At 58.6% G+C, this 23617-nt stretch overlaps 8 protein-coding genes across 8 annotated transcripts; 4 read left to right on the top strand and 4 right to left on the bottom strand.

Moving 5' to 3' along the window:
- Nucleotides 1-634: 634 nt before the first annotated feature.
- VTJ04DRAFT_5913 (uncharacterized protein) lies at nt 635-2094 on the bottom strand (the record flags this gene model as incomplete). The annotated part of the gene is made up of 3 exons (XM_069364080.1): nt 635-1240; nt 1302-1648; nt 1767-2094. The coding sequence occupies 3 exons, from the start codon at nt 2092-2094 to the stop codon at nt 635-637; spliced, it is 1281 nt and encodes a 426-aa protein (XP_069217942.1).
- A 1824-nt stretch (nt 2095-3918) lies between these two features.
- VTJ04DRAFT_5912 (uncharacterized protein) lies at nt 3919-4552 on the top strand (the record flags this gene model as incomplete). Its single annotated transcript, XM_069364079.1, has 2 exons — nt 3919-4058; nt 4129-4552. 2 exons carry the CDS (start codon nt 3919-3921, stop codon nt 4550-4552), a joined length of 564 nt encoding a protein of 187 aa, XP_069217941.1.
- Nucleotides 4553-4834: 282 nt separating this feature from the next.
- Nucleotides 4835-5815, bottom strand: VTJ04DRAFT_5911 (uncharacterized protein; the record flags this gene model as incomplete). Its single annotated transcript, XM_069364078.1, has 2 exons — nt 4835-5434; nt 5525-5815. 2 exons carry the CDS (start codon nt 5813-5815, stop codon nt 4835-4837), a joined length of 891 nt encoding a protein of 296 aa, XP_069217940.1.
- A 649-nt stretch (nt 5816-6464) lies between these two features.
- Nucleotides 6465-7850, top strand: VTJ04DRAFT_5910 (uncharacterized protein; the record flags this gene model as incomplete). The annotated part of the gene is made up of 3 exons (XM_069364077.1): nt 6465-6669; nt 6736-7012; nt 7085-7850. 3 exons carry the CDS (start codon nt 6465-6467, stop codon nt 7848-7850), a joined length of 1248 nt encoding a protein of 415 aa, XP_069217939.1.
- A 513-nt stretch (nt 7851-8363) lies between these two features.
- On the bottom strand, nt 8364-9278 carry VTJ04DRAFT_5909 (uncharacterized protein; the record flags this gene model as incomplete). Its single annotated transcript, XM_069364075.1, has 5 exons — nt 8364-8549; nt 8631-8848; nt 8942-9029; nt 9112-9131; nt 9233-9278. 5 exons carry the CDS (start codon nt 9276-9278, stop codon nt 8364-8366), a joined length of 558 nt encoding a protein of 185 aa, XP_069217938.1.
- Nucleotides 9279-11246: 1968 nt separating this feature from the next.
- VTJ04DRAFT_5908 (uncharacterized protein) lies at nt 11247-14573 on the top strand (the record flags this gene model as incomplete). The annotated part of the gene is made up of 1 exon (XM_069364074.1): nt 11247-14573. One exon carries the CDS (start codon nt 11247-11249, stop codon nt 14571-14573), a length of 3327 nt encoding a protein of 1108 aa, XP_069217937.1.
- Nucleotides 14574-14891: 318 nt separating this feature from the next.
- On the top strand, nt 14892-15264 carry VTJ04DRAFT_5907 (uncharacterized protein; the record flags this gene model as incomplete). Its single annotated transcript, XM_069364073.1, has 2 exons — nt 14892-15024; nt 15149-15264. The coding sequence occupies 2 exons, from the start codon at nt 14892-14894 to the stop codon at nt 15262-15264; spliced, it is 249 nt and encodes an 82-aa protein (XP_069217936.1).
- Nucleotides 15265-15445: 181 nt separating this feature from the next.
- Nucleotides 15446-19966, bottom strand: VTJ04DRAFT_5906 (uncharacterized protein; the record flags this gene model as incomplete). Its single annotated transcript, XM_069364072.1, has 5 exons — nt 15446-18489; nt 18551-18674; nt 18728-19374; nt 19429-19518; nt 19612-19966. The coding sequence occupies 5 exons, from the start codon at nt 19964-19966 to the stop codon at nt 15446-15448; spliced, it is 4260 nt and encodes a 1419-aa protein (XP_069217935.1).
- Between the last annotated feature and the right edge of the window lie 3651 nt (nt 19967-23617).

The raw sequence follows: 23617 nt of genomic DNA, 5'->3' as shown, positions 1-23617 counted from the left end.
GTGTCTTGTTCCACGATTTATCGAGCTGGCGACAGCAACGTATTCACCGCTCTTATCTTCCGGGTCGGGTGCCAGAAAGGTGGTTGTTTGTGTGCCGTGTCCTCCCTGTGTTGATAAAAAAGAGGGACCGAACACTGTCCGTTAGATGGATGACTCCTACCCAACCCAATCGACGTTCAAGCGGGAAAGCGTTTACACAAGATAATACGAAGAATGCTACGCCGCATCGGCACCCTCCGTCCAACAAAGTCACTTCCAGGGCAAGTGATGACGTCCGGAGCTGGCCGCTAAGGCCCGTCCGCCGGCCGCCAAGCCCTTAGGCTTCGGTGTCAAAGCCGCCCGGTCCCTGAGTCACAGGGATGCCCAGCTTCCGGGTCCAACACCTGCCAGGGCCGACCCTAGCCGCCTCTCATCAACCCCGAATCCCGAGTCCGCGTCTCCGGGCCTCGAGCTGTCCAAACGGACCAAAACGCCTTCACCAATGGTAAAACAACAAAGCCATCAGTGCGATCCTAGTCGCGTTCGCTACAACAGCTTCATTCAGTCAAAATATGTACATACAAACCAAACAAGACAAAATTCAACTGCTAAGTCGCTGCCCACTCAACCGGCCCTTCGGGGTCCGTGAACCTTGTCATCCCGACTTAGCCGGCGGTGGTCGCCTGGCAGGCGGCTTTGTCTTCCTCCTCCCATCTAGAGAATACAATCCGCCAGCGAAGAACACGATGACGGCGCCGACAAGCGTGCCTGGAGCCAGACGGTTCCCAAACAGCCATATGCTCAACAACAAGCTGACCAGCTTTCGGATGTTCAACACAATTGTGACTGTCAGAGCCGATGACGCAGCAGCCAGGAGGTTTACACCCCGGATGCACGCGTACTGGGTGAGCACATTGAGCACCAAGTAAAACAGTTGACTGGGAATGTGGATTCGGTCGACGAGGCGCTGGAGAGCGGAAGCGACGTCCGGGTTTTCGACACTAGGCACGGGGAGGGCGAGCGGCGCGCTGTTTGCAAGCTTCAAGAACTGGCGCCACATGGACGGCAGGAAGGGCGCGAAGAGCGGCAGCGACAGCAGGTGGGAGTAGAAGAGGTTCTCCTTCCACTGCGGGCCGTAGATGCGGTACGTCTCTTCCGTGTACAGGCCCATGATGGCCGACAGGACCTGGGCGATGAAGAGGATGGCAAGGCCCGTGCCGAAGCTAGCAACACCAACCGACTTGTCCTCCGACGGGGCCGCCTAATGTTTGATGTCAGCCAATGTTTTGTGTGCAACTCTTCGAAAAGTCCATGCCGCGTACCGTCTTGGTTTGGGAATCGGACCACGCCGCTGTTATGACGCCGACCGTGAGGAGAAGCACGGCGATCACCTGAATCCTCGAATATTTCTTTCCGTAGAGACTTCCGGCAAGCATTGTGGTGATGCTTCCTCCAGAACGTAGAATAATATGCACGGGGACGGAGATGTCGTAGCTAAACGCATGGTTGTTGAGCACGTTGACACTGAAGAACAAGACGATGTTGACTAGCCATCGGCGGATTGGGACTCGGTTCGGCTTGAGGAAGAAAGGAGGTCGGGTCGGGTCGAACTGCGACGGCAGCCCAGTGGCCGTGACAAAGGCGAATTGGACAAAGGTCAAGAGCGTTCCTGTTCCCAACTCAAATGTCAGCGTTGTCATCTTCCCTCCTAGTTGCGCGCGCGCACTGCACACGTTGCGCCCAATGGCACACTTCTCGTCGTCGTCGTCGGGGTCCGGAAAACGCACCGCTGGCCGGTTCCACTTTGACAATTGACTCGAGGGCGAACACGTTGGAGCAGCAGCCACCAAAAATGAGCGACAGCATGGCACCCACGGCCAGCCATTGCGGGATGGTTTCGATGAAGACGCGGCCGGCCAGGGCCATGGCGCGACTGAAGAAGGGCCGGGTGTCGTCGATGCCGTATAGTTCTGCCTTCTCGAGGGACGGAGCCGCATTGATGACTCGAGGGGACTGCATCGACGCGCTGTCGGTGGTTCTGTCGCCGCCGCGATCTTTAGTGTTCGGCGCCCGCAGTGGTTTTTTCTGCGAGCCCGGTCGCCGACGTGCTGTCATGGCCTGGAAGGTAGGTGTGCGGCACGGGGGGCCTTGTGTTGGTTTTTTGGCTCATACGAATGTGGCTGCTGCTGCGTTGCGTTTGAAACGCTGCGCTGACAGCCAGTCGAGCTGAACGGACAAGGAACACCAAACCAACTGGCTGAAAACCTGGAACTCCCGTCAATGACAGCCTGGGATTCCGTACGATGTGCGAATCGTTTCTGGGGAGGCAACTGCCAGTTTGGAGTCCTATAAGGCGAGACAAGGAGCGTTGGAGACGTCAATCCGGCTTGCAGGACAGCAGGAGGAAGTCGTGTCGTGGAATGATTGTGTGTAGGTACCCTGAGCGAGACCAGGTAGGTAAGATGACAACAAGCCTACCGAGCAACGAGTGAGGATTCGAAGTTGAGCTGGCCCAACAAGCAAACCAGAAGGACTAAAACCGGTGAGAGTGTATCAGGGAAGTCGGAGGTCCAGTGGGCAGGACGACGATTATTAAAGATACTAAGTGGGCTTTCAGTCAGGTTGTGAGTGAAGAATAAGGTTAAAAGTTTACGTTTCGAATCTTGTGCCAATCCCTCCCCAGAGTGGCGTCTGTTCCTATCGCGGCCCGCATGCACAGTCAATTCCGTGGCCCGGCTTGGGTGCTGTGCAAACCAGGTTTGGGACAGGCAGGGGGTGTTGTCCTGGGTGGTCTTTAACTCTCTCAACAAGCTGGATGGCCAGCGATGGAAGACATGAGAAAAGACCACTCTGGCGGCGACGAAGTGGAAGTGGATGGAGCCGCGATGCTGTGCTGTCCCCACCAACCCGACGCGACTTCACATGAACGGAACGGAATTGCGAAAACAGACAGCTGGTGGTTGCGGAGTGGACGGAAGCTTCGATGATTCCGAGCCACTCAGATGGCAGGGAAGGCCCGAACAAGGTGTTGTTTCGGTGTCTCACTAACCTGGGAAACAGCAAACCAGCGTTCTGGCAAAGTGGCATGGACGGGGGGTTGCTAGCAGGGTTGCAACTGCCGTGAATGGGCTGCAGATCATGATCGGTCGCTGTCTGTTGATGGGAACGGGTAGCGGGGACGGGAACCGTTGCCTCCCGTCTGACTTAAGAAATACCTCAGGGAGTTCCAGGGCTACTGGGTTCAACAACCAGGCAATGAATGGGTCTTGTGAACCTGAATTTACTTACCCTATTTCTCCCCGTCTTCAATTCTCTATGCGTAAGTTGCCATCTCCCACCGCAGTTTTCCCTTTGGACATCAACTGCCCAGTGTTGAAGCTCCCGTCCGTCTCTCCAAGTCTAAAATATCCATGGATATCTGCCACAAGCCACGAAGCAATTGCAACCTCCATCGCTTCAGCAACCTCACTTCGCAAGACAGCCTCACGCTGTAAATTGTGTAATGAATTCGAGAGGCCATATCGACGGGACGGTGGTTCGAGGCTCTCAGCAATACCTATTCGTGCCTCGTTCGAGGTAAACAGTGAAAAAGACTTCCAGCCACGGAGGTGCATGGCGAACATGTTAAATCAACCCTAACCCTGGATCATTGGGTCCTGCTCTCAAGACCTTGGCAAGGTGCCGCAACCCATCTCTCGCCAAGGCGAATCTCACCCATCAGAGCACTGAGAACCACCTCTCACATCAACGGTGAGCTGGACTGCGCTGTACATACCAGAGACCAGGAGTCAGCAAGTTCATAACAATCTTCACAGGGGCTCTCTGGCCTGACTGGCCATGAGCTGAAATTCCATCAACATAATGTCCGTATAACCATCTATCCCTGGATGCCATCTCTGTGCCATGGCCCTGACAACTCATCATTAATCCAATGCTAACATGCCCAAACCCAACAGGACCATCTTCGCCCTCATCATCATCAACAAGGCCGGCGGCCTAATCTACAACCGGACCTTCCACGAGGGCCTCAACAAGGTCAGCACAAACGACCTCCTGGTCCTGGCCGGTACGTTTCATGGGTAAGCTCCACACCCCCCTTTTTCTAACTCTCGTCAACCTTCAGCATTCATACTCACAACCCAAACCCAGCGTCCACGCCATCACCGCCCGCCTCAACCCCCTCAAGCACCTAACCGGCCCCAACAGCGGGCCAGGCAACCGCAACTCCACCTCCTCTACCACTACCACCACCGCGGGCGGTGCTCCCGGCGGCGGCGGCAGCGGCACCCCATCCCAGCAACAACTAGACCGCCGCCCGGACCCGCCGGCCGGGCTCGAGGTGCTCGAGACGGAGAACTTCCGCATGCAGTGCTTCGCGACGCTGACCGGAACCAAGTTCCTGCTCTTCACCGACACAACGCAGGCCAACGTGGACCTGACCATGCGCCGCGTCTACGACATGTACGCCGACTACGTCATGAAGAACCCCTTCTACCAGCTCGAGATGCCCATCCGCTGCGACATGTTTGATCGCAAGCTTGGGTCGTATATTCGCGAGATTAATAACAGGTAGGGCCTTGTTGCGGAAGACGATGGGCTGGATTCCAAAGGAGGGGGTTGGTTTTGGGTTGCGGGGATTGGGGATAAGTAAGAGGGTGTTTTCCAGGCGTTTGTTTGTGCCGGTTTGTTGTGGATGATAGATCAAGGGTTATGGGAACATCAGTCACGGGCTCAGCTGGAGAATAATAATGGTCTTTCGTCGAGTCGTCAACCGGGGCCAAGTCAGTGTGTCTATTTCTACAAAGCCCCGATTAATCTCGCCCGAGTCCTCGCTCCGGGCCAACCAACGCATCCATCACGAAGTATCCATCTTGTCATCATCGCCCGATTTAGATCCCTTGCTGTTGTCCTTGCTCCCGCTCGGCTGGCCATCCTTGTCCAGCAGCGGCGTGGACTCGCCCGCCTCCTCCTTGACGGCCTCCAAGCTCGCCTTTTTGGCCGCCTCGGCCTCCTCGCGCGCTCGCTTCTCCTGCCTCGCCTTCTCCTCCTCCATGGACATGCGCAGGGCGAGCGCCAGCTCCGGGTCCTGCGACGGGTCGACACCGAAGGGGAAGTCTTCGTTGTCGCCGCCGGCACCGCCCAAGCCGGACACGCCGCCCTCGCCCAGCAGGATGGGCGTCGAGATGAGCTGGTCGCTCAGCAGCTTTGAGCTGGGCGGGATAATGACCAGATGAGACGAGTCGGTGTTGCCCTTGATCTCGCGGTTGAAGGCCTGCAGCTTGGCCTCGTTTTGGGCGTCAATGTCACCGAAGAGAACGAAGTCGACACTGATGGAGAATTTCTTCATCTTCTTGGCCAGCGTGACGAGCTCGCGCTCGCCTTCCTCGATCGGGGAGCATACGAAGACGATGATGCGCGCCTTCTGGGATTTGTTCTGGCGGTGTTTCAGGGCGAGCTGTGCGGGGCGAGGAGGGGTTGTGAGTTAGTCCTGTGCTGTCCAAAGTGGTGTATCCATTATCGCCAATCAGCAGGGCCGAGGACTTACGCTGGCTATTTGGATGCCCGTGGACAGGTGAGCAGATCCCCGGATCTTCTTCTTGGTCTGGTGCAAGCCCTCGAGGATCTTGCCTTGGTCGGTTGTGAGAGTGGCCAACACCTCGGGACCTTTGCCGCCCATGCTCATCAGGCCGACCGACGACTCGGGATTTCCCTGGACGACATTCTGGAAGATGATGCCAACGGCGTCGGCCTGGGCGTCGAACCGGGTCGGTGCGTAGTCGCCATTCCTGCTGCTCTCGCTGTTATCCACCACGATCATTACCGCCTCGAGGACCATCTTGGCGGTTGGTTGCTGGTCACGGTGATTGTACGGTTCGGCTTCTTGATAATGTGCGATTGACGATCTGACTGAGGGATTCGTCGCTATGCCTTGGGAAGTGGCTGAGGTGGTGGTGATACGATGTCTGGTTTCCAGGGACGTTGATGTCGGCCTGATGCGGGTTGAGCGATGGCGGGATGTTGGATGGATGATGCAGCACCCAGCAGGCCAAGCTCCTGCCCTGGGCTGCGTCAGGCGGGTTCAGCCTGGAAGTGCCTCTGGGCTTGGCTGACACCAGCCAAACAGCAGCCTCGTCTGACCAGCCAATCACGGAACATGGCTTACAGACCCACCATGATCGGGCGCGCTAATCCCTTCCCGGACGAAAGGCCCCGCTCGACGACGGGTCTGCCCTGGCTCTTGGGGTTTGTTTACTTTCGCAAACGCGGACCACTCACGTCGCTTCATCGCGCAACCTTCCTTTCCGTTCAACTTTGCTCTCAACACAACCTTTCACCTCAACTTCCCCTCTTACTGCTACCACCACCTCACCTCGGTTTTCTCGACGTTCCTCGACTCGACTCCCATCCACCCTCATCCGAATCCAGTTATTTGCTCATTTTGACTCGATTGCCTTGCCTCTCTTGCCATTCTACACGTCGCGACAATGCAGTCACTCGGCGGCACCAGAAAGCGCAAGTCGGACCAGCTGGACATGTCCAGCGACGCGCAATATGGTCTGACCGCGACGGCACAACAAGTCCCAACCAAGGGCGACATGTCACACCCCGATGAGGGCCCGGCGAAGCGGCAGAGGGTGGGCATCACGGCTGCGCAGAAGCACGCCCTCATTGACAATCTTCAGCTTGAGAGTGCGTCGCGACCCTGGCACTGGCCAACCCCGATACTTGAGCACACATGACTGACATACGGCATAGTCACGGAGCGCGCCCGGAAACTTCGGGCAAACTACAACATCCACGCGCAGAGCCTGCGGACGCGCATCGAGATTCGCGTCAATCGCATTCCGCTGTCACTGCGCAAGCTTACCATGGGAGAGCTACTGGAGAGATGCTCCAAGGAAGTCCACCAACAGAAGCCGGCCCCTCTGGCCAGCTCACTCAGGGGACCTCCTGTCCCTGCAAAGGACGCCCCGGCCTCCCGGCCACCGACACGCGGTGCCGCTGCCCCGGCTTACCCGTCTAAGAGGCGAAGGTTCGTCTGCAAAACAGCCCGTCTCGCTCCCCAACCCATACGACAACTTATTCACTAACTCGCCTTCCACAGCCACGAAATCACCGGCGGAGACAAAGAAAATGCCGTCCAAACCCCGCCCAAGAAGTTCCGCAACGAAGGGCCCAGTCACAGCCGCAGCAAATCCGCCGTCAACCCGCTCTCCCCGGCAACCGCCAACTCCCGCATCGCGCCGCGCCCCGGCACTTCTCACGCCTCCAGCACCCCGGCGCGGCCAGGCACCTCACACTCCCGCCCAACTACCGCCACCCCAGGCCGGACCACCACGACCAACACCTCCCGTCCCACCACCTCCGGCCGCTCAGGCGCCGTCACCCCGGGGCCAGGCACCTCCAGGAAAGCCGTCGCTTCATCAACAACAGCAACGAACTCCATCACGAATTCCGAGCGCCGCCGTCGCGGGGCCACCGTCACCGCCACCACTCACCAAGCACCAACCGTGACCCGTCCGGCAACGCAAATGGCGGCCCGCCGCGTTAGCGGCGCGAGCGAGGCCAGCACCGCGAGCACGACCAACAGCGATACGGGCAGCACGGCGACGGTGATTCGGCACAAGCGGCCCATGACGGCACCGCCGGGGGCGCAGCCAAAGTTGATTTCTCTCGGTGGTGGTGGTGCTGCCGCGCAGCAGCAGAGTAAGAGGTCGACGGTTATGGGGTCGGTGAAGAAGAGTGTTACTTCATCTTCGACTGCTGGAGGGATGGTGTCGGGGAAGAAGCCTGCTTCGTCGACTACTGGGGGGAGTGTAGGGAAGGCTGGGGGTACGGCGGCGAGTAGGGTTTTGAGGAAGAGGGCTTAGATACCCTGATTCCGCCCTGTCGGTTTGTCGGTGTAATTGGGATCGGGGAGGGGAAGGGGATGGAGAGCGTTGCGGTATGGGATAAACTGGTGGAACAAAGGAGGAGGAGGTGGTGGTGGTCTGATTGGTGTTTGGTCTGCTTGGTTTGGCTCAGCCTACTTCGGAGCTGGCATTTGTATTTTTATGTGCATTGCGTGTGTGTTTTGCTGGTTTGTTTGTTTGCTTGGTCTTCTCTGGCGGCAGTCAGACATGGAAAGCGGCATCGGGTTTCGGCGTTCTTGGGATCGGGGTCGGGGGTCTTTGGGACAAGCTGGTCAGGGGTTTGTATTGTTGGAGTATCTGAGTTCTCCCTCGGTCTGGGTTCTTTGTCTGGCATAGGGAAGCAATACAACGGATTGTTTGCGAACCATCAACTCGCTGAGACACGGTATTCTTGAAAGACAATATCAATCCCTGGGGGTGGGCAGACAAGCTCATCGAAACTTAGACTACCCTTCTGGTGGGTTTGCCATTTTATTTCTTTTTGGTCTTGTCATCAACCACCTCAATATTATCCTCGGGAATCTCCTTGTACTTTTCCAACAGGAACTCTTCAATCTCGGCGCTCACGTCGCCCTGCACCACGATTTCCTCCCCGCCGGTTGGCGTTTTGGTGACTGACGATCCTGTTGCGAATTTCTTTCCAAAGTCTTTGGCCACCTGTTTAGGGGGTAAATCAATCGGTCAGTTTCCGTCCATAGACACAGTCTGAGTGGGTAGCACCAGTCGTAGTAGACAGACCTTCTTCAAATCCAACCCAAAGTTTTCGAGCCCGCTGACGGCCGTGACAAACTTGCGCTTGTTGCGCTCGACGCGCTTGATGGTCACGACGCTCTTCTTGAGCTTCTCGGCTTGCCTTTGCTCGGCGGCCTCGGCCTTGGCCGCCTTCTTGGCGGCGTCTTTGGCAGCGCGCTCTTGGGCTTCGACGGAGAGGGCCGCGGCGGCGGCTTCGAGGGCTTCTGTTGAGGGTAAAAGGGTATGTGTTAATGATCGCGGATGCCCGGGTGGGAGAGAGGGTGGGTGGGGATGGGGGTAAGGAGGCGGTGACGAACCAGGAGACCATATCCTCGCGTAGAGATCGGGGTGGTTTTTCTCGACCCAGTCTTGACACTTCTTGACGGTGCCGCCGTATTCGCAGTACTAGGGAGGGTGGTATGGTGAGTTGTCGAGCTTGGATTGGGAGAAGGGAGGCTTGACGGTGTCAGTCAGGGGCGATTCATACCTCGGGCGGCAGTGAACACACTAGCGAGGAAAATACGTGTCAGTTCTGTCTGGAAGAAATCAAATAGGGACGAGTTGATCTATGCTCAACGGTCGGAGTGCATGCAGATGGTGCGGCGTACCTCCGCAGTAGACAACTTGGCGGCCAACTGGCGCGGCCTCCGACATGTTTTGGTAATTGGTTGGGCTGAGGAATAGATAGGAGAATATAGTTCAGCAAAGGGTTAAGCAAGGTTGGCAATACGTTATGCCAGCGGTGTCCTTGAATGTCACAGATGCGTATCGCGTGTCGCGTAGCTCGAGGTTGAAGCTTCGGTAGCCGTAACCTTGGTAGTGGAATGCTAATTGACTGCGGGGTTCCTTTGACGATGGCGGGGCACTGATAAGCCCTGCCAAGACTCCTTATCGGGAGATTGGCCAATGATCAAGGCTGAAGACTTCAAAAAGTGGGTCTGATCTGCCCCGGCGGTTCGCAGAGGTCAACAGCGGCAAACCGGCGCTTCCTTGCTCTGGTCTCCATCTTCCACATCAACCACCTGGAACTTACATCGACATCCGCGAATTCCAGAATCCATCACATTTTCCTTCGAAACTATCAACCTTGTCACCATCTCCTTCGCGTCACACCGCGATCTGGGAAATTAATGTGTGAAAATGTCATCATCACCCCACGTACTACGCGCTCATCAGCATTGCAAGCATTGTGAACCATGAGCTCGTCCTGGAGGTTGAGTGAGGCTCGTCGACAAAGGCCAGGACCAAATCGTCAATCTGTCCAAGTCCCTCTGGCTTACCAGTTTTGGATGCGGTCGACGCTCTGCAGACCAATGCGGCATATTCTTGATTCGCCCGTCAATCCTGCGTTCCAAATGCAGACATGGTAGTAATACTGCTGCTACCTTTGGGCCGAGTTGGCCTGACAAATCTGCCGACGTCGAGTTGGCAGCTCGCCTGGATGCACCGTTGATCCGAAGTCTACACTTATGCTGACGGTCGATATTGACCTCCCTCCTTCGGTTACCACAAATATCCATTGTTGCTCGTACCGTCTGACACGATCGAGAGTGCTTCTTTTCCGGAAACAAAGACGTCATCTCCGCAAGAATCTGGATAAGGCATCCGTTTATCCCATGGCCGCCGTCGAGCTTCGAATCGTCGGAGCCAGTCCCAGCCATGGGTCCATGTCAGGACCAGATGCGCGGCTGCATGGCGGATCGGAACTAGGATCGACGGACAACTGTTCCCGCCATAGTGGTCATGGAGATCACCGACTCGGCATCCTGACAGACACTGTCAACTTCCCGCCATGATTTGCTTGCCAAAACCAGGTTTCCAAGGCCCGACTAAAGCACCGTTTCTTCCCTCTCCCGCGTGGTTTTAGTCACTTTCCCGACCAAAGGTTGCAGTAGCTCACGTCGGCCCATGTCCGGGTTACGTCACACCCACCGGCATCCAATCATGGCGCCAACCGCCCCGTGTAAGCGCCCGCACCTCTACCTGCGTCCTGCTGCGGCACATCATTGGCTACACCTGAACTTCCTATGCGCGCGCCTTCGCACCGCATATCGAATATCGACGCAGAGCCAAGATGTCGTCCATCAGGTTGTCGACGTGATTCGCCGGCCGGACTATTGCAGTCATCGTGGTGTTGTCCAGCTTGGGTTACGGTGCTCCCAGTCCGAGCAAGACTCGTCGCATGCCACCGCTCGTGAAGCTATGCAGCCACATTGAGCTGTCCAACGTGACGCCAGTCACACCTAGCTGTTCACAGCAGCTTAACGCACCCGTGTCGCTATCGAACACCCAGCGCGTCGTTAGCCGCTGTGGTGGATATCACGCTGGGCATGGCTGCTCGTCCGCCACCGCATTCATATCATGGGACCATCCACCAACCGTTTAGACTTGAATTTAACTTCTCCATCTTCGCTTCTAGTCGTCTGCCGGCCAGCCTTTTTTTAAAAAGTGCTTCGTTGACCGGAGCTGGTTGTGTTTCTTACTTCCACCCGCCGTCTTCATATTGCCGTTGCATTGCTGGCGGCGCAGGACGTCTTCCAGCTTACCTTGCGTCTGCTATTTCCATCCATTGCAACTCCAGTTTCTTACCATTATATTGATTCTTGCTGCACGATAGACACCATGTCGGATCAACTAATACTACCCCGGACTGTGTACCGGCCGCCCTCCCCGCAGGGCCGGAGGAGACAGCCACACACGCTTAATCCCATAATGGAGGAGGACGAGCAGGCAAAGGGCCCGCGTGGGCAGGATCGGGAGAGGATACAACAATGGCTGTCTCCCATGGTTGATCAGTTCCCTACGCCAAGGGGCCAGCACTTTCTCCCAGCTCCGAACCTTCCCGCCACCCCGTCCTACTTCTCGAGCGACTGCGAGCCCGAGCTCGACAACGACGACGACGCCAGCTCCCAAGCTTCTTCGTCGATCCCATCCTTCCATTGGACCGCCAACCGGAGCCGAGACAGCGTCATGACCGACGTTACCGAGTTCGACGACCTGTACGATGTGTCGGATGACGAGGCCACGCGGGTCAAGCGTCTCCAAGCCAATGGTATCAGCCGCCAGGGCAGTTCCAGGAGTGTGAGGAGCTCGAGGAGAGCCTCGAAGGGAGTCCGGGACCTGCGCCGGTCTCTGGCGCCCCTCGTGATCCCAGAGGAGTCCGCCCCCGTGGCCGCCGCCAAGAAGCTCCTCTCTCCTCCCGTCGCCGTCCCGCCGACGCCCTCGTCTACAGTGGTTATGTCCCCGGAGGTCAAGGACTTTATGGAGCTCCGGCAGACCCAGGAGATTCCCCGGGTGTCCGCGCCCCCATCTCTCGACGGTAGCATCAACTCGGAGGAGATGGCCCAGATGTCGGCCCCGCCGACCCCGATGATTGGGCCTGGGGAGGGTGAGGAGGAGGAGTGGACGGGTGTCCAGCTCCAGCCCGAGGCCCTCGAGACCCTCCAGGTGCTTGCGGGAAGTGATTCCGAATTCGAAGAGCCGCCAAACCAGGTGATCGAGGTCCCGGAAGTTGCTCCGGAGATGACCGAGGCTCGCCGCAGCCTGCCGCCACTCATTACCGGCGCCCGGCACACCAGGAATCCGTCGCACCGGCAGTCCCTGGCCGAGCTGACCAGGCTCGAGATCCCGTCTCCGGGTGGCTTCTTCTCGGAACTCTCATCCGCGACCCGCCGGACGTGGAGTCTTCAGCCCGAGGACAACCCCCCGACCTCGACGACCGCAGAGAATTTCTACAAGGTCCCATGGAACCGACCCGCCGACAGGATCCCGCCCCCGCCGCCACGTCCGCTTCACCTTGACGATCAGCCGTCTGCCATCGTTGAGCGCGTCATCGAGATTCCCGCGAAAGAGACCTCGGGTGATAATGTCGAGGAGACTCCCGCACCCATTACCGCCATCCGCGTGCCGTTGATGTCGCCCAAGGAGACCGATGTTGCCGGCTCCGAGACGGCTGTGGAGGAGCCTACCACCCCGGTGGATGTCAACGAAATCATTGCCGAGTACGAGTCCAGGCACGATGGCAGCGGCGTTCCGCAGCTCTTCCGCTCCCTCAGCCACCTTGACCGCACTGCCAGGTGGCTTGCTGCCCAGCGCGCCTATCTCCAGGGCGTCGCCGGCTTCTCGGAAGAGCAGGAGACCAAGGAGGAGGAGCCTGAGCCTGAGGCCGAAGTCGAGGCCGAGAACGATGAGGTGCCTCCTCTCGTCGCCTCTCCAGAGATTAAGCAGACAGAGCTTCCCAGGAAGAAGTCTGTCCGCTTCTCCGAGGTGGTCCTCAAACAAGACATCCCGCGCAGCCTGCCCTCCAAGCTCCTGCGTCAGGAGTCCTCGTACTACCGCGCATTCACCGACTACCTGGTCAGGACTTGTGCCTCGGACGTCTTCATCCACCGCCAGATGCGCTTCGAGGCTCTGCAGGCCCAGCGCGTCTGCCTCCGTGAGGCCCACCGCAACCAGCTGCTCGGCAAGTACCAGCTGTCGGTGGTTCCCCAGTCGGCCAAGAAGCGCATGAGCGCCAACGTGGTCCGCGGCGACGACGTCATCATCGACGACCCCGAGAAGCTGCGCGCCGACAAGGAGGCCGAGGCCCTCTCGCAGATGCGCCTCGCCGCCTGGCAGGTGGCCGCCACCAAGATGCTCAACGGCGGCACGCTGATCAACGCCCCCATCGGCAAGCGCCTCGCGCGCCAGAGCTACCTGGGCGGCCGGGCCGGCCGCGACCGCGTGCGCATCCTCGACCTCGGCGGCCAGGGCGCGTGCGACTGGGCGTGGCACGCCGCGCTGCAGTACCCCAACGCCAAAGTCTACACGGTCACGACCAAGGCCATCCGCCAGCTCAGCAACAGCAACATCCGCGGCCCGCCCAACCACCGCCAGGTGGCCGTCAAGTCGCTGGCCAAGCTCCCCTTCGCCGACAACCAGTTCGACGTCATCTCGGCGCGCGAGCTGCACGCCGTCCTCAAGGCCCGTGGCGAGCATGACGTCGACGAGTGGGACGCCTGCCTTGCCGAATGCATGCGCGTCCTCAAGCCGGGCGGATACCTCGACTTCGCCCTCCTCGACGCGGCCATCATGAACGCCGGGCCCCTCGGCAACGCCAAAGCCGTCGAGTTCCACCTCACCCTCCAAACCCTGGGCTACGACCCCAACCCGACCCGTTCCTTCCTCTCCCGCCTCCACGCGGCCGGCTTCGAGGAGGTCCGCCGCGCCTGGCTCTGCCTGCCCGTCGGGCCCAAGCGCCCGCCCCGTCCCTCGCAACCCGTCACCACCACCTCGGTGCGCGACTCGTCCTCGGGCGCGTCGGTGCGCGTGCACAACCTCGACGCCATGGTGACCGGGTCCGCCGAGAACGTGGCGGCCGTGACGGCCATCGCGGCGGGGTGGAGCTGGGAGCGCTGGCTGCTGCGCACCGAGACGGAAAAGGCTGCCGGGGAGCTCCGGCTGGCGGATACCGTCAACCCGGGCGCCGCGATGCGCGAGGCCGGCGAGATGATTGCCGACGTGCACGCCGTCGTGGACGAGGGCCGCGAGAGGGGCTCGTGCTTTAGGATGCTCAAGGGGTATGCGCGCAAGCCGTTCCCGCCTGGTGAGGGTCCCAAGGGCAGCAACAACAAGGTCAATGGCGCCGCTGCTGCCGCGACTGTTCCGGCTCCTCAGGAGAAGAAGAAGAAGCCCGCGCCGACGCTCTCCGAGTTCCCCATCCCGCCGCTTGCTGGGACAATCCGGAGGAACACCCCCTCGCCGGCGCCGTCCAAGCTGTCTATCGCCTCGACCGCCGTCAACGGCAGGGCAAGCCCGGCCCCACCGGCGCCGCCGCCGCTCAAGGTTCTTCCTACCCCACCTCCGCCGTCGGCTGTTCAGCAGACGCTGTCGCCCGTGGCGGAGACGCCCTTGGACTTGGCGCGCAGCGGGTCGATTCGGATCTTGGATACCGAGTCGCTCCGTGGTTGATGAATGATGATGAATGTGTGTGTCTGCATGTGTATGACGGAAATAGGCGTTGGGGTAATGTGTAGTGATGATGATGATGATGGGGTACATACGGCTTCAGCATAGACTGACTGACAGTGATGGTTAACGGAGATAAGGATGGGGATCAGCGTTTGGAAATTGGCATTAATCATAGGGATAGTTCCTTAACTACCGACTACCCGACTATCGTTCCATTTCATATTTTCTTTCTCTGGTGGAGGAGGGATGGAGGAGGGAAGAAGAAATGACAATCTGGGTTGTGGGGCTTTCACATTTTTCTCTCTCAATTTTCTTCACATGTACATGGCATTACCTCTCATATCTCTCCATCATCCTGGAACCACCGCTGGGATTGAATCCCGAGGTGGACAAGAAAAGAACAAGAGTTTGATACCCCCCACAAAATCATCTGTCATTCCAAGAGCTGCCAGTGGCAAAAAAACACCTGTTTGCCCAAAACCATCCACGTTGAGATTCCATACATATCACGACTTCCAGGTTGATTTCCGGGGTATCCATAATCCTCCCTACCCTCCAAAACGTCATTCTCCAAGTTGTCAGGGTGGCCTCCCAAAGCAATTCAAAAACGGGGGGGAAGTTCATTGTCAAACAAAACAGACCGCCAAGCACCCGAGGACAGGCAGGTCCGGACGAAGGCAACCAAGAATGAGTATATACAGGAAGAATCAAGTCCTAAGAATCCAAAAATTAAGAAGAGATGAAAAAAACAAAAGCAGATCTCCAAAACCAATACGCCTCCCGTGGCTCAATCAACAGCCACATTGTCACTCGCCCTTCCTCCGGCTCATCCCTCTCTCATAAGTGAAGGGACAGGGAAGAGAGAGGGCACGTCATGAGGCTGGATCCACCCCATCTGCCGCGGGCGACCCCAGCGCCACTTCAGGAGGTAGCAGTGGGCGTTTCGCTTCGCCACCGGGGCCGGCGCCAACGCTGCTTCCGGGGTGGGTACCCTCCTTGACTGACGACGGCTGCTGGTTCGAGGCTTGTGAGTGGTGGCTTATGCCGATGCTCCTGTCCCTCCCTTCTGGGTCGGTGTTCCCCGGTTCATCTTTTCGAGAAGACGAGGCCGCCGTCGAAGCTGCTGCTGGCTCTTCAGCCTTGTGGTTCTCCTCAGGTTCTTTCCGTTCACGTGGAGGCTCGGCTGAGTGGCTTTGCGCTGGAGCATGACCTGGAGGAGATAGAATTTGATCATCACGGCGGGGGTGTGATTCCCGTCGTTCCTCACGCGGATGATCTTCTCGGATGTTGTCCCGAGCCTGGCGTTTTGGGTCGGGCTCGCCATGTCCTGTATGGCCTGCCTCACTGATGGCTGACCCGTGGAGCTCGCTGGCGCTGCGTTTGTGGCCCACAACCTGTCGTGGCGTCTCCGCGCCCGGCTCGCGCCTCTCGCTTTGACTTTGAGTGGCTTCCTGTGAGTCACGTCTTTCCGTCTCGAACTCGGCGTCTTTCCCCCTGTCCGTGCCTGCTGTTGTGGGCGTCCTCGCCGCCGAGTCTTTCCTCGTGGCGCTGCCGCTTGAGCTGCCTGCGTTTTTGGGTGTGGACGGGGCGATCACATTCAGTACGCAGTCATCCAGGTGCTCATAGAACTCTTGAGCCGTTCCGAACTGGCTCTGGCAAATGTTGCACTTGGCTCCGACGCCTCCTGGTCTGGGTCCCATTGGCAACACCAGCTTTCTGCTGTTAGGAGGAGTCTGCTCGACATTGTGCACAGCAGTGAGATGCCGCTTGAAGACATCTGCTCGGTTGAACGCCTTTTCGTATGGTGTCCCAGCTCCAGGACAGAACGGACACACCATAGTCCCCTTGTAGTGCGTGAGGGCGTGGCGGTTCTTGTCATACTTTCGAGCGAAGCCCTTGATGTGGTACTCGCATGTCTCGATGGGACATTTCTCGGGTCGTTCTTCTTGATGAGTCAGCATATGAGCTGCGAGATCCTTAAATACGCGGCCACAGTCTGGGTGGGGACACCGGCTGCGAGTGGCCGTCGAGGTTCCTGACGATGAATGCTCTTCCCGCCTCACGCTAGAAGGAGGCACCGAAAAAGGGGTCATGCCCCCGCCGGGAGGCAACGGAGGCTGGGGCGGAGCCGCAGCGTTGAAACGGTCAAGAGAAGAAGGCGTGGGTGCCAACAGCGGTCCTCCGGGTGTTTGATACGAAAATGGAGGGGCCGGTGCCAAGCGAGGAGCTTCCTGGCCAGACGGAGGGCCCAGCGACGGTGGCGTGTACTCCTGGACTGTCTTGTAATCCTGCGCGTCCTCATCTCCACTCGAGGCGTCGTCCTGATCTGGAGCATCGATCGACTGCCTCACCTCGCGCATCCAATCTTTGAGGACCGCCATGGGTGGCCAGTCACCGCTCGCCTTTCCGCCGCGGTGTGGATTAAAATGGGCCCTCCTCAGGTGGGCGGCGGCATTGTAGTATGCGCCGTACCGTTTTTGGTTGACGCAGGCTTTGCATTTTGACAAGGGGATCACGGGCTGCGGTGAGCTGGGGGGATCTGACGGCTGGGTGCAAACCCATCGCTTCACCAGCGCAGCATGCTTGGCGTCGTTGTGGCGACGTAGTTCGTGTTCGCCGCGGAAGCCCTCCGGATACTCGTTGCACTTGGTGCAAAAGACTCTCCGTACCGTAGGCCGTTGATATGCCGCACGTATCCTCGGCGTCGCTACAGGCGATGTGTGCCCACCACGCTCGGATTGTCCACCGGGGTATGTCGGGCTCCCAGAGATCGTGTAGCGTCTCGTCGGCTCGATAGTTTGCGGAGATGTAAGCATGCGCTCGGGTTCGTTCTTGAAAATGTAGAGCTCCTTGTCGGATTGCCCGGGGCCAGTCGGACCCCAACTGGTTATGAGAGGTCGCATGTCAGGCAGCGGCTTCCGGGACTCCTCAGGAGGGGGTCTTGTGATGGGGGGCAAAGAGAACGAGCCCTGCCTCGTCGGCGTCCGCTGGCGGATAAACCCGTTGAAGTAACCCGACTGGTTGAGCTCATCGTTGCCAAGCTGCATCAGGAAGTCTTTGGATGACTGAATGCCGCGGTCCGACCACGCACTTCTGCCCAATACTGTGCCGATAGAAAGCAGCAGTTCGCGATCCTCCGGGGCCACATCCCTTGCTGGTTCATCCAGCAACATGGGAGAGGACCATGCGAACGCACTGACGAGGGCTTTGTACACGGCGTGCATGGCAAGGAGGGAGGGTTGAGGCGCTGGACCATGACGAGCCTGGGCAGCCTTGTCAACGAGGATCGTCTTGACCACGCTGAAGATGCAGAGGGCCATGAAGTCTGCAACCCAACTCTTGGGGTCCTGGAACGGAACCTGCCGAGCAACCTTGTTGTCGAACGACTGCAAGAACTCAACCATACAATTGTGGAGGACGCTGAAGCGCCCGTTGGAGTCGGATTCATCGTAAACGATAAGCGGTGCCGCGCTGCTGGGTTCTCTTTGGATCGCCGAGTCGGGTTGCTGTAGGTCGAAGAACAGGGTTTCGCGCAGCAACAGCTTGGCACGGTACAGGACAAGGAACTTGGTGATCTCGGCATCCCGGGACTCGGACAGCGCACCAGTCCACTTCAAGAGCTGCCAGAAGTTGTAGAGGACACCGGCCATGTTCGAGCTGGCCGCGAGGACTGCGAGGCAGGGTGGAGGCCGGTCGATGGCCTCCTTGCGGAAGGAGGCGCGGGAGGGGCTGTTGGGAGGCAGGTGGGAGAGGTCATCGGTCCACCAAAACCCATCATCGAAATCCAAATTCGCCTTGACCATCCGAGCCGTCTCCTGAGGGATGGCATAAGACCTTTCAAGGAACTCGTTGGTGCTGCGGCGGACGGCGAGCGGGGAGGTCAAAGGGGTCTGAACATGACGAGGGGCCAAAAATGCTGTCCAGTGTCAGCTCAAACCGACGAGTTCAGAAAATATCAAGAAGGATGCTTGGCATACTTGGGAGCATGACATCAACGAAGGAGGTAAGGGGACCTCGTTGGCAACCGAGCGTCCTCCAAAATTCGTTTCCTGGAAGGTTTGCTGTGTCCGGGCAGAGGCGGCAGGGGTCATTGGAGTCACACTTGTACGGTTAGCAAGGCTCAGAGACGAAAAGGGGAGTAGCTAGTCACATACTGCCTTGTGTGTCACTCTGCACTGCAAGCATGGCCCAATATCGCGAAGCAAACGAAGCTCTTCGATCGATTCGAGCCGGGGCTGTCCCACTCGGCTGCGCTTTAAAGGAGGGAGCAAAGGGTCGACTTCTGCGTCAATCGAGTTGCGAGGCGCTGGCGTATAATCGGAGATGAATGAGTAACTCCTCATAGAGTCTCGATAGTCCTTTCCGTGACTAGCAGCCGCAACAGGGCCAAGTGGATATGTCGCGGCAGGCCGAGGAAGATACATGGGGGAGCTCGAGTGCTTGCTGTACTCGGGACCATGGCTTCGCTGCGGATGCTCGGCAAAAGACAGCGGCGGTGTGCTCCTAATGGAGAGACCCGAATCTCGTTTTCGTGGGGTGACATGCTCCTTGGAGTGCTGGTCTCGGTCGTCACGATGCGGGTAGCCATAAATGTAATGCATGCACCGATCATCCCAGCACTTGAACGAGTGGTGGTTGCGGGGCCCAAGGGGGAGACTGTCTCTCAACCGGAAAGCCCGGGCCACGGGATCGTAATGGCCGATGTTCCTGTCGAGCCAGGCAGCATATCCATTAGGGGCCTGGTCCCGGTAGTAATGATATTTTAAGATATCAAGAAACCTGGGGTCTTGGATATCGATGCCTGAAGACGAGTTAGTTAGACGCGACGATCGTGGGTTGGGAGATAAGAACCCACCTTGCTCGACACAAGCGGCTTCGATGCACTCGCACTGATACTGTAATGCCCGGGCCTCCTCTACTTCGGACAGGACAGTGGTGGCAAGCTCTATCCAAAACAGTCAGCTGTGGCTGGGCAAGTCAAGGCTTGAGCCCGTGTTGAAACGGAAGAAGCGGAAGGGGATCTAGGGGTGTTGCTCACGGTGATCATGGGCATATGCTTGCAGGACACGGAGTTTGTGGCGCAGCATTTCCAACTCCAACTTGATGTTGGGGCCATACTTTTGGGGCAGGAGGGCAGCTAGCCTTGTCTCAATCTCGGCTTGCTGGTCCAGTAACTGCTTAATGGTAGACTCCAAAGAGGGATCGTAGGGATGGTGCTGGGCAGAGGCTGGCGCAGTCGGGGCGCCAGACGGGTGAGGCGCAGGCATGATGGGTGGTGGTGGGGCAGGCAAAGAAGCATCGCGGTCCGGCCGAGAAACCATGGACGGGATCGGCGGAGGGGGAGGAGGTGGTGGCAGCGGTCCTGCCGGGAGTGGGGGGTTCTCGGATGCCATGGAGGGCGCCGGAGCACGGGGCGGCGAGGTGGAGTACGGGTCTCTTGCGCAGCCTCGGGACGGAGTGAAGGCGGCGCGGTGGGGCGCGGCACAGGCACCGCGGCAGCGTTGACGGCGAGAAGACCCGGGCGACGCCTCGAACCGGAAAGGAATACAGGTTGCAGCTAGCGACGACCCGAGCCAAGTTGGAACTCAGCGTCGGCGAGGCTGAAAGACGTCGGCAGCCCGAGCTTGCCAGCTCTCGAAAACTTTCGGACCAAGACGGAGGGGAGTGGTGAGTTGCCCAGCATGGGACAGTTTGTGCACGGTGTGGCCCGAGACAGCTCCTTTGCGCATCAACGACAAGGCGACAATACTATCGGACCAGGAGGCGCAACAACATCGTAAGCGACTCTTTCTGGGGATCTGCGGCAACCTGGCTGCATCACAAGACCATAGCGCACTGCGCGGCTACGCGGCTGCGCGAGGATAAATGGGTACGTTTGGAGCTGGTTGGACTCGAGCTCGGGACGAGCCAGGTCAAACAGAGATGTCGGCGGTGCAGAGCTGGAGTTGGAGCTTGGTGCCAATAGGCCCCATGAAAAGGCTGCCCCTCAGCCTCGGTCAGAGTTGACAATGGGAAGAGAGACGAGCGGTAGGGCTGGCGACGATTGGACCGTTGGCGGAAGTTAGGCGGATGAGGGAATTGCAGCTGCTTGACACATGTGGGTGCAGGTGTGAGTGAGGAGAAGTAAGTGACTGAATGTCGCGTCCAGGCGTCGGCGAAGAGAAAAGATACGCACGTGTGTGGCCGTTTCTCTGTGTACAGCTGCTCCCCACGGTGTGCGTCCGCGTTTCTGCGTTTCCCCGTTTTCCGGCAGGACGACAGTGGCGAGACGGGGCCGGAAAGTCGGGGGGAGAACTGGCGATGGCCGAGAGAAGGTGGATTTCTTTTGCTGGCGTCGAAATAATTCAGGTTGACGATCCCCAGGCCCCGGCACAAGAGCAAGGGCTTGTCAATTGGAGAAGCCAGGGACCTAAAGGTGGGGCCACAGCACGCTGCACCTCTCAGCAGGCGGCGGGCAGGGCAGCAGCGACCAGCAACGAGATAGGTGGACAAAGGACCGGACCAAAAGGACGGGAAAGCTCGACCTGGAGCTCCCCGTGTCGAGGCGGTTGATTACCGAAGCACGGGCTGGTAGCTCGCACCTTCCCAGCCCAGTAGCCTCGCTGGGGCCGGGCCAAGACTGCTGCAATTGTCAATCGTTGCAAGTGCAGACGGAGCGCAGCGCAGGCGCATTCGACGGCAACGGCGGGAGCTCTGGGGCCTGGAGCTCCATTCTCCGCCGACCGCCTTCCTCGGCTGATGAGAGATGACGAGGTGTCATCCGCTACCAAAGACTGCCCAAACCTGGAAGCAGGTCCCAGCCCGCGTTGCTATACCCAGGTTTCGACTGTGTAGTAGGTACAGTACCTAAGGACTGTACTTCTACGAATGGTCCCGTGCAGATTGGATGTGTTTTGAATGTCCGAGATGGAAGGTGAGCAAGACGCGTTTCTTGCGGCAGTCCTTATCATGGATCCTTCCCATCTCCACGCATCCCAGACGCCTCTTTCCCTCTTCCCCCGCGCGGCCCATCACGACGGGAAACTGCCACTCGGCGACGCACTTTGACTGGACGCCCGGTTGCCCCACAATTGGCCACAGCCAGTTGTAGAAGAGAGCAGGGACTCGGCGCTTTACCTGACCCAGCCTAGCGTCGGATCTTGGCGGACAAGACCTCGACAACCGTTGGAGAGGTTGGAGAAGGGCAAAAGACGCAAACATGGGGAGAAACCTCAACACACAAGTCGTCTGTCCGTTGTTGGACGAGGTTGCGTTGGACTGCTGGATCCTAGTGCTGCATGCCTCCCCGCTCATCGCGAACCTATGCGCAACAATTCCCTTGTGATGGGGTGGTTCGTCGCCATGGCCCGGTCTTTTTTACTTACACAGGAGAGTCCAGCGATACCTTTCCAAGACACAGCATCCATCACCGGAGATGGAAGATGGGAACCTGGAACCTAGCAGCCGCCTTCCTCCTCTCCCTCGCCATCATCGCCAAGTTCCAGCTTGAGGGCGGATAAAAGTGATCAACCTCAGGCCCAGACCCACGAAACGGAACACCCGGACGGGAGGATGAATGAATGTCACCACCATCACGGCCGCCGCCCTCGCTCCCCTCCCGCACCTCCTTCGCTCCAGCTGCGGTGCCCCGTCTTTCCATCCCTAACGTAGGTCCACAGGATTGTAATATAGTATGTATCATCCTCCTCACTTGCTTCTTCTACCTCCCTCACCTGAGCAGCTGTTGAGCTAGTACTATCAAGCTGCGCGCGCGGCTGCAGGACCGGCCCAGCGAGCCAGGCGCCATCTCTGCCGACATGCGATCCCACCCTGCCATGGCCGCCTGTCCGATTGCAGCACATCCGTCCTTCTATCGTCCTGGTCCCGCCGTTCCGTCTGCGCTGTGTCCGTCATCAGCTGATTCGCTCGCTCCGCTAGAATGCTGCGGGGTGAACACGCCGACGAGATTGAAGGGACAGCATCCCGCCGTGCAGGCCAGCCCATTCATAGAAACACTGTTTTGGACGCGGTTATGACTCGTGGTACTACGGTAGTTCGTAGAAAGTCGCGCGACTGTTTCGTGGACCGCTAACACCAAATGTTATCGCGCGGCGATTCGCGCCATGGTTCCGGCGCCGGCCCTACCTGACCGTTACCACCAATCCCCAGCCACCCGCCGACCAGTTTCCTACGGCAGTAACTAGCAACCCGGCAGAGCGCAAAGGCCATGCATCAGCACTGTGACTCCCTGCAGCCTCTGGCCCGGTTTTTGCAACGGCTCTTTGCCCAGAAGTAGGTTCTGTCGAGTCGTGCCCCATTCCACGCTCTCGGCCTTGTAACGGTGTGGCACTGAAAGCGATTGGGCAACCCCGCTGCCGCTGTGGGCAGCCAGCCTACCGATAGTGCAGATGGGTCTTGCGCTGCCCAGCAGACACTACGGTGGTAGGAGTTGTGGGTATCATGAGGGTAGCAACGTTAACCACCATGCGGAGAATCCCATCTGCCGCCGTGGCCGCCGTGGCCGCGATGCAAAACCAACAGACAACAGACCACCTACTGATAGTAAATGCCACACGGCCCATGCCGTGCCATGCTTGGTTCGACGACAACACAAACAAACCGTGCTGCGTCGTGTCGTCGGGTACTGGCGATGTGACAAGCTTCTTGCTAGTGTTAAGCTTCCATGCCTGCGTCGCTGACCTTCCCAGCTTCCCACAGCTGACGGAGCTACTACGTATGTATGTATGTGCTGGGTCGCCAATCCCCCTCTTCTAGGTTCCCCCCCACCAGCCTTCTCAGGCCCAATCAATCAATGTGACGGGGAACATGCATCCTGTGTAACGAGCTTAGAAATGGCCAGCATGTTTGTCTCGATCTCAGGCCGGCGAGTCAGAATCTCGGCGAGCCCTCGACGGGCCGTCGCCATGCTGTTGCAGCACGGTCGAGCCTCATTGTGACCGTCACGCCGTCGGACGGCACGACGGCAGCAGCAGCAGCAGCAGCAGCACACAGGTCAAGTGAGGGAGCCAAACCGAACAGCAGCAGCCCCGATCTCCGATTCTCAA

This window comes from Mycothermus thermophilus (genome assembly GCF_041956435.1).
Source record: "Mycothermus thermophilus strain CBS 625.91 unplaced genomic scaffold VTJ04scaffold_4, whole genome shotgun sequence".
NCBI classification, from domain to species: domain Eukaryota; kingdom Fungi; phylum Ascomycota; class Sordariomycetes; order Sordariales; family Chaetomiaceae; genus Mycothermus; species Mycothermus thermophilus.
This window is presented reverse-complemented; position numbering and strand designations above follow the sequence as displayed.